Source organism: Sorex fumeus, unplaced genomic scaffold (assembly GCF_029834395.1).
Source record: "Sorex fumeus unplaced genomic scaffold, SorFum_2.1 ptg000161l, whole genome shotgun sequence".
NCBI lineage: Eukaryota > Metazoa > Chordata > Mammalia > Eulipotyphla > Soricidae > Sorex > Sorex fumeus.
The window spans coordinates 179,588-187,500 of NW_026606218.1; the positions used below are offsets into that span (position 1 = coordinate 179,588).

Consider the following 7,913-nt stretch of genomic DNA (forward strand, 5'->3'; position numbering starts at 1 on the left):
TCCCCTGAGCTCCGCCAGGGGTAATTCCTGAGCACAGAGCCAGGAGGAACCCCTTGCATTGCCAGGTGTGACCCAAAAAGCAAAAAAAAAAGAAAAAACCAAATTAATGTAGGCGTCCTGCTATTTGTTCAGTCCTTGGTTAAGCTGATTGAATTGGGCATGAACTCCACATTACTTCTTTTTTTTTTTTATTTTTAAATTGTATCTGGCCGGAGCAATAGCATAGTGGTTAGGGCGTTTGCCTTGCACGAGTCTGACCCGGGTTCAATTCCTCCGTCCCTCTCGGAGAGCCCGGCAAGCTACCGAGAGTATCCCGCCCGCACAGCAAAGCCTGGCAAGCTCCCCGTGGCGTATTAGAGATGCCAAACACAGTCACAACAAATCTCACCATGGAGACGTTACTGGTGCCCGCTCGAGCAAATCCATGAACAATGGGAGGTCAGTGCTACAGTGTATCATCGTGAGATAAGAGTTACAAAGCTTTCATGTTTGAGCTTCACCCATACAATGATGGAACACCCATCCCTCCACGAGTGCACATTCTCCACCACCAATGTCCCCAGTATCCACCCCCCACCCCCACACCCGTCATCCCCCCCACATCCCAGTCCTCACCCTGCCTTTATGGCAGACAGTTTCCCCAATACTCTTCTAATTTGGGGCATTATGTTTTGCTCGAAATTTCTCACCACTACTCATGCCTATGTATCCTGGTTCATTTTTATTTATTTTTATTATTTAAAATTTTTTTGAGATTTTATTTAAATTTTTTTTAATTAAGTAAAGTAAGTAAAGTAAAGGCCCTCCCGTTGATCGTCGATTTGCTCGAGCGGGCCTAGTAACGTCTCCATTGGAGACTTTGTTGTTACTGTGTCTGGCATATCGAATACTCTCGGTAGCTTGCCGGGCTCTCCGAGAGGGGCGGAGGACTCGAACTCGGGTTGGCCATGTTGGCCACTTGTAAGGCGAACGCCCTACCCGCTGTGCTATCGCTCCAGCCCAGTACAACTATTTGATCTCTCTCTCTCTCCTGTTAGTGAAATAAGTTCCTCATTCGGGTGGTCTAAAAAGGCCGTTTGAACCTTGACCAACCCGTCGCAGGAGCGGGGCTTGATGGTTGCTGTATTAGACACGTAACTTAGGTGGGTGCTGGCAGGGTTTAGGCTGAATCCTTAGCGGGTGCTGCTGAAATGTGGGAAGATTGGGTGAGTCTAATAGCACACCTGTATTCAGGGTAGGGGCATCTTTTATTTTTATTTATTTTTTTTCTTTATGGGTCACACCCAGTGATGCTCCGGGCTGACTCCTGGCTCTGCACTCAGGAATCACTCCTGGCGGTGCGTGGGGGACCCTATGGGATGCTGGGAATCGAACCCAGGTCGGCTGTGTGCAAAGCAAACACCCTCCGTGCTGTGCTATTGCTCCAGCCTAAGGTAGGGGCATCTTTTAATCGCCCTCTCTTAGCTGCACACATTTCCTGCCTGGGGATCATTCCTGGGAAGAGTTTGGTACCCATAGAGCCACTTGGGACCCAGAAGAAGGGGAGACCAGGCTCTCAGGAATCTTTTTTTTTTTTTTTTTGCTTTTTGGGTCCCACCTGGCGAGGCACGGGGGTTACTCCTGGCTCTGTGCTCAGGGATCACTCCTGGCGGTGCTCGGGGGACCCTATGGGATGCTGGGGATCGAACCCGGGTCGGCCGCATGCAAGGTAAACGCCCTCCCCGCTGTGCTATCGCTCTGGCCCCCTCAGGAATCTTACCTTCAGAAATAACTCACTAAGTGGCTTCTGTCCACCAGCATGGGACGCCAAGGAGACAGTGCCCAGTGTTTCAAATGTCCCTCCACGCCCAGCTGCCAGGAAAGGCCCCACTGGCTTGGCTCCAGCCCATCCCAGAGAGGACCGAGCACTCCACTGGCGTTGAAATTCCATTTTGCTTGCAGGAGATAAGGCCAAGAAAGACAGAGATGAAGGGGGCTGAGGGGGGGCAGGGCAGGAAGCCAATCAGGAACCCCTCTGAGGGGCTACGGGTGAAAAATACAAAAGAACGGGACTGAGGGCCTTCTTTTCTTTGGGCAGAAACAGACCTTCCAGCCAGCCTCGCCTTTTTTCATTCAAATATTCCTTTTGTGCTTGGAGTCCCAAAAGTGGGCCAGTTAGTATCCCAGCAGATGAACACTGCAGCCTGACAATGCGGCATTGCTCAGATGAATTCTTTGTTTTTTTAATTCTTAAATTTTTTTTAAAAATTAAAAAAAAAGGGGGGGGGCTCAGGGCTGGAGCGATAGCACAGCGGTAGGGCGTTTGCCTTGCACGCAGCCAACATGGCCGACCCGAGTTCGATTCCTCCGCCCCTCTCGGAGAGCCCGGCAAGCTACCGAGAGTATTCGATATGCCAGACACAGTAACAACAAAGTCTCCAATGGAGACGTTACTGGGCCCGCTCGAGCAAAATCGACGAACAACGGGAGGGCCTTTACCTCGAGCAAATTTTTTTAAATGAATCACCATGATGTACAGTTACAGACTTAGATACTTTCGTGATGACGTTTCAGTCATACAGTGCTCGAGTACCCATCCCTCCACCAGTGCTCATTCTCTACCACCAATGGTCCCAGTATCCCTCCCACCACCTCAACCCCATCCCCTGCTGCCTCTGTGGCAGGCACATTCCCTTTTACTCTCTCTCTCTCTCTCTCTCTCTCCCCCCCCCCTTTGGGTGTTACTGTTTGCAATACAGATACTAAGTGGCCACTGTGTTTGGTCCATAGTCTACTCTCATCACGCATCCCCCATCCCGAGCGAGCCCTCCAAGCATCCTTCACTGAGTGGTCCCTTCTCCATCCCAGCTGCCTTTTCCCCCAGCATGTGAGGCCGGCTTCCAAGCCTGGCCCTTATGAGATGAATTCTTGGAAACAGCAGTTAGACTGCCCAAAGCTCCGAGTCCCCTATTACCTCTTCTGCACTTAACTTCACGCTTGTCGAGTTCTGTGGCAGTGACTGAATGGCCTCTTTTCTCTGAGCATTCTCGGTGTTAGGAGTCATCACGAGTTAAGACAGTTCTCAGAGGCCGGAGCGATAGTATAGTGGGAGGGCGTTTGCCTTGCGCGCAGCTGACCTGGGTTCGATCCCCAGCATCCCATAGGGTCCCCCCGAGCACTGCTAGGAGTGATTCCTGAGTGCAGAGCCAGGAGTCAGCTCTGAGCATCGCCGGGTGGGACCCAAAAAGAACCCCCCGGAAAAAAAAGAAGAAAAGAAAAAGAAAAGAAAAAACCCAAAGCAAGACTGGGAGGGATTGGATCAAGTCCATGTGGTTTTTTTCTTTTTTTTTTTTTCTGCTTTTTGGGTCACACCCGACGATGCACAGGGGTTCCTCCTGGCTCTGCACTCAGGAATCACTCCTGGAGGTGCTCAGGGAACCCTATGGGATGCTGGGAATCGAACCCGGGTCGGCTGCATGCAAGGCAAACACCCTATCCGTTGTGCTATCTCCCCAGCCCCAAGTCCGTGTGTTTTGTATATTTGCTTGTAGGATATGTGGAGGAAGGTGTCAGGCCCACATTCAGGGACTCCCACTCTGTCTGAGCCCGCGAGCGGCCCTTGTGTCTCTGGAGGGCGCGTGGTTTGGGATTAAAATTCTCCCAGCCCATTCACCGTATACTCTGGGGTGATACGCAGCTTCTCCAGTTTCTGCTGAAACCGGCCTCATCACATTTCCAAATCACGCCAGACTTGGTGCTTATCAGCTTCTTGGCTCCTGGGGGCCTTTTTTTCTTTCTTTTTGGGTCCCACCCAGTGATGCTCAGGGCTGACTCCTGATTCATGTACTCAGGAATCACTCCTGGCGGTGCTCAGGGGACCCTATGGGATGCAGGGGATCGAACCCGGGTTGGCCGCGTGCAAGGCAAACGCCCTCCCCGCTGTGCTATCGCTCCGGCCCCTCTTGGGGGCTTTCCCCCTTGCTTCAGCTGCACCCAGGGCTGCCCTATCAAATACTTATCCATGGTGGTGTAAGAATCGCAGATCGGATAAGATTGGAACAGTTAACTCACGTCTGTGGCCAGATGAATAATTGCAGTGTTGCAAGATGAATAATTATTCGCACTGCCCACAGCTCAGTGATTGGGGGTCGTGCCCGGAGCGTGCCTTCCTCCACCCTCCGGGGTCAAAGAAGTCTGTGATGCAATTGGGGGTGATTTCTGTGTGCTCACTTAGAGAAGGTGGATACCCAGGTGGGGCGTTGAGTGGTGTTTTTTTTTTCTGAAAGGGGGATCAGTGAGACCCTCTGCCCTGTGAAGGTAGCCTCGAGGGTGGTAGGCAGTACTACAGACTTCCATGACATGCATGTTCCTTCTACCCAAATTGAGCTTCCTGTGTTCTCAAAATTATTCCAGAAATAATTTCTATATGTGTGCGGGGGTGGGGGGAGTCCTGGGGGGGGAGGGCAGGTTGTGATTAAAAATCTTATCTCCGTTCTGAAAGAAAATATGCTCTTTTATGTAAGAATCTGTTTCCGTTTCCCTGGAAAATGTGTTTCATTAAGTATCTCTAAAACATCTTCAGTTCGGGGGCCAGAGAGGTAGGGCAGTGGGTAGCGCATTTGCCTGGCACACAATGATGCCCTGGGTTCCATCCCCAGCACCCCATCTGGTCCTCCCCCACACACCCCCCATCCCCTGCGTACTGCCAGGGGTGATCTCTGAGCTCAGAGCCCTGAGCACTACCAAGTGTGGCCCCAAAACAAATTAAAAAAAAAGAAAAGGCCCCCCCAAACTAATTTGATTCTAAAATTGAAGACAATGTAGATGGTCGAGATTATTTTTATCTAATAGCCCTCTCCTTTAAAAATTATTATTGGTGCAGGAGAGTTAGCATGGGGGGAGGGTGTTTGCCGTCCAAGCAGCCAACCCGGGTTCGATCCCCGGCATCCCATAGGGTTCCCCGAACACCGCCAGGAGGGATTCCTGAACGCAGAGCCAGGAGTCAGCCCTGAGCATCGCCGGGTGTGACCCCAAAACTAAACAAACAAAAAAATATACCCCTACAGCAATGAAACATTTCCCCTCTTAGAAACCAACTTTACCTCCATAAAAGGTTAACTGTAGCTCTGTCGCACTGTCCTCCCGGTGTTCTTCAATTTGCTCGAGCGGGCACCAGTAACGTCTCACAACAAATTGTGAGACTTGTTACTGTTTTGGGCATATCGAATATGTCACGGGTACGGGGCTGGAGCGATAGCACAGCGGGTAGGGGATTTGCCTTGCACGCAGCTGACCCGGATTCGATTCCCAGCATCCCATAGGGTCCCTTGAGCACCGCCAGGAGTGATCCCTGAGTGCAGGCAGAGCCAGGAGTAACCCCTGTGCAAAGCTGGGTGTGACCCAAAAAGCAAAAAAAAAAAAAGAATATGTCACGGGTAGCTTGCCAGGCTTTGCTGTGCGGGCGAGATACTCTCGGTAGCTTGCCCGGCTCTCCGAGAGGGGCGGAGGAATTGAACCCTGGTCGACCATGTCGGCCGCGTGCAAGGCAAACGCCTTACCCGCTGTGCTATCGCTCCAGCCCTTTAAAAGGCTAACTAAAAGCTAAAAACAAAAAAGAAATTACAAAGATCAAATGAATTACGAAACTGAAAGATATAGCAGTTTGGGCTGGAGCTATAAGATAGCAGGTTGGGAGTTTGCCTGGCACACGGCTGACCCAGGTTCGATCCCCGGCATCCCATTGGGTATCCGAGCACCGCCAGGAGTGATTCCTGAGTCCAGAGCCGGGAGTCAGCCCTGAGCATCGCCCAAAAGACTCAAGGCCCAAAATGAACACACACACACACACACACACACACACACACACACACCCCAAACCAGGTCAGCAAAGAGCCCCCTTTCGAAGGAGCTCCCCTAAGTGTCCTCTCGGTTCTCTTGGTTGACCAGATGCCCGTGGAGGGAGGCCTGGACCAGCAGACAGACGCCTCCAAAGGGCGTTGCCTGAGGAGAACCGTCAGCGTCCCCTCCGAGGGCCAGTTTCCCGAGTACCCAGCAGAGGGCGCCAACAAGCTGGGTAAGTACAACCCCGCCCGTTCTGAACTCGTCCTTCTGTTTGGCGTCTGATGCTCTCTGCCAGCCGGGCTGTGGACGGTTTCAGTGAACTCGACCGTCCAGTGATTCCTGTTCAGTGAGCGCCTCGGAATACGTCAGCCCCCGAGAGTTGGAGGTCATTCAAGACTCCTGCAACCCCGGGCGGCCGGTCCTTCCCGACCTGGAATTTCCCGAGGCTCTCGCCAGGTGGCTGGCCTGCCTGGCCCAGCCAGGTGGGCAGATGTGCCCGTGTCTGAGGTCACCACCGGCCCCGAATGCTGAAAGGGCCGGTGGTGGCCTGGTGGCAGCGCTGAGCTTGTGAGGGGGTGGGGGGAATGCCGGTGTTTCTGGAAACTTCTGTGGTCTTGTGTGGCCATTGTTAGTGCTGGCTCCCAGGGCCTGGGGTAAGACTGTGTGACTCACGGGAGTTATATTCGAGGCTCTGGCTGGAGTAGGTGACAGAGGGAGCGACTACGGGGACCCACCCGAGCAGAGTGGTACCGTAAAGCAGCCCCTGTTTCCCGGCAGACGTGGAGAGCGTTTCAGGCACGCGTTTGGCAGCTTAAGTAACTGACTAGGAATTCTAAGGGAGCGTCATTGAGGTGAGGTGAAATGATGAAAGGGTCTGCACGCCAGAAAGTGCTTGGGTGCTTGGTCTGTTAGCTTGGTTTGTTGAATACTGATGTGACCATAGACATTTGGTGGGCAGATGAGGGAAAGCCTTTTGTTTTTGTTTTTGTTTTTTTTTTTGCTTTTGGATTCACACTCGGTGATGCTCAGGGCTGACTCCTGGCTTTGCACTCAGGAATCACTCCTGGCGGTGCTCAGGGGACCGTATGGGATGCTGGGGATCGAACCCGGGTCGGCCGTGTGCCAGGGAAACGCCCTCCCCACTGGTCTATCGCTCCAGCCCCAAAGGCCTTGTTGTTGTTGTTGTTGTTGCTGTTGTTGTTGTTGTCGTCTCTGGTGCTCAGTTGGGACCAATTCTGTGATTCAGGTTGAGAAAACCAGGACTTTTTTTTTTTTTTTTGCTTTTTGGGTCACACCCGGTGATGCTCAGGGGTTCCTCCTGGCTCTGCACTCAGGAATCACTCCTGGCGGTGCTCAGGGGACCCTATGGGATGCTGGGACTCGAACCCGGGTCCGCCGCGTGCAAGGCAAACGCCCCACCCGCTGTGCTATTGCTCCAGCCCCTGAAAACCAGGACTTTTGAGGTTTGCCTTTTTGTGGTTGTTCATTTCCGTTCCCCTTCCCATTTTCTGAATGAACCGAGAGCTCGTGGTGGAGTCTCCGGCCCCGCACGGGGCAGCTGCGTGTCCCAACTCCCCTCGCTTCCAGCACCTTCTCTCCACGCGTCCACGCCCGTTTCGGGGAGGCCACGAGTGCTCCTGGCCTCCTGGGCGTGAGCGCTTCAGTGCTCACCTCCTTCTGCTCCACCTACGAGCTCCGCGGGAGCCAGGCTGGCCCGGTGCCTCCTCCCATCACCTCCTCTGCCGCCCTGATGATGATGAACGTCACATACGCTGGCCTCGGCACCTGTGACCCACAAACGTCTCGTGGCCGGGGGAGTGCGTCCCCCCCTGCGTGAAGAGCGGTCACAGAGGTACAGGCGGGAGAAGGATCAAGTGAGCTGGACAGCGGCCACCGGACTCCTGGGTCCAGCCCCAAACCAGCCAACGGGCCCGCAGTGGCCTCTGGGTCCCGTGCAGGTGGGTGGCACCTGTCATTGCGCTCAGGGGGGCTTGGCTGCTGTTCCGCGGCTGTCCAGGAGGTGGCAGCCGAGAGTCTCACTAAAAGGCCTGCTGGCCCCCAGCTGTGTGGACAGCGTTTTGGGGGGGGAGGGG

General features: G+C 53.5%; 1 protein-coding gene across 1 annotated transcript in view; it reads left to right on the forward strand.

Moving 5' to 3' along the window:
- The window catches only part of RASAL2 (RAS protein activator like 2), a 264,537-nt gene that overhangs the window by 129,979 nt on the left and 126,645 nt on the right, over nt 1-7,913 (forward strand). Inside the window, 1 exon segment of the mRNA XM_056107324.1 lies at nt 5,926-6,052. Coding sequence (XP_055963299.1) covers nt 5,926-6,052 — 127 coding nt within the window.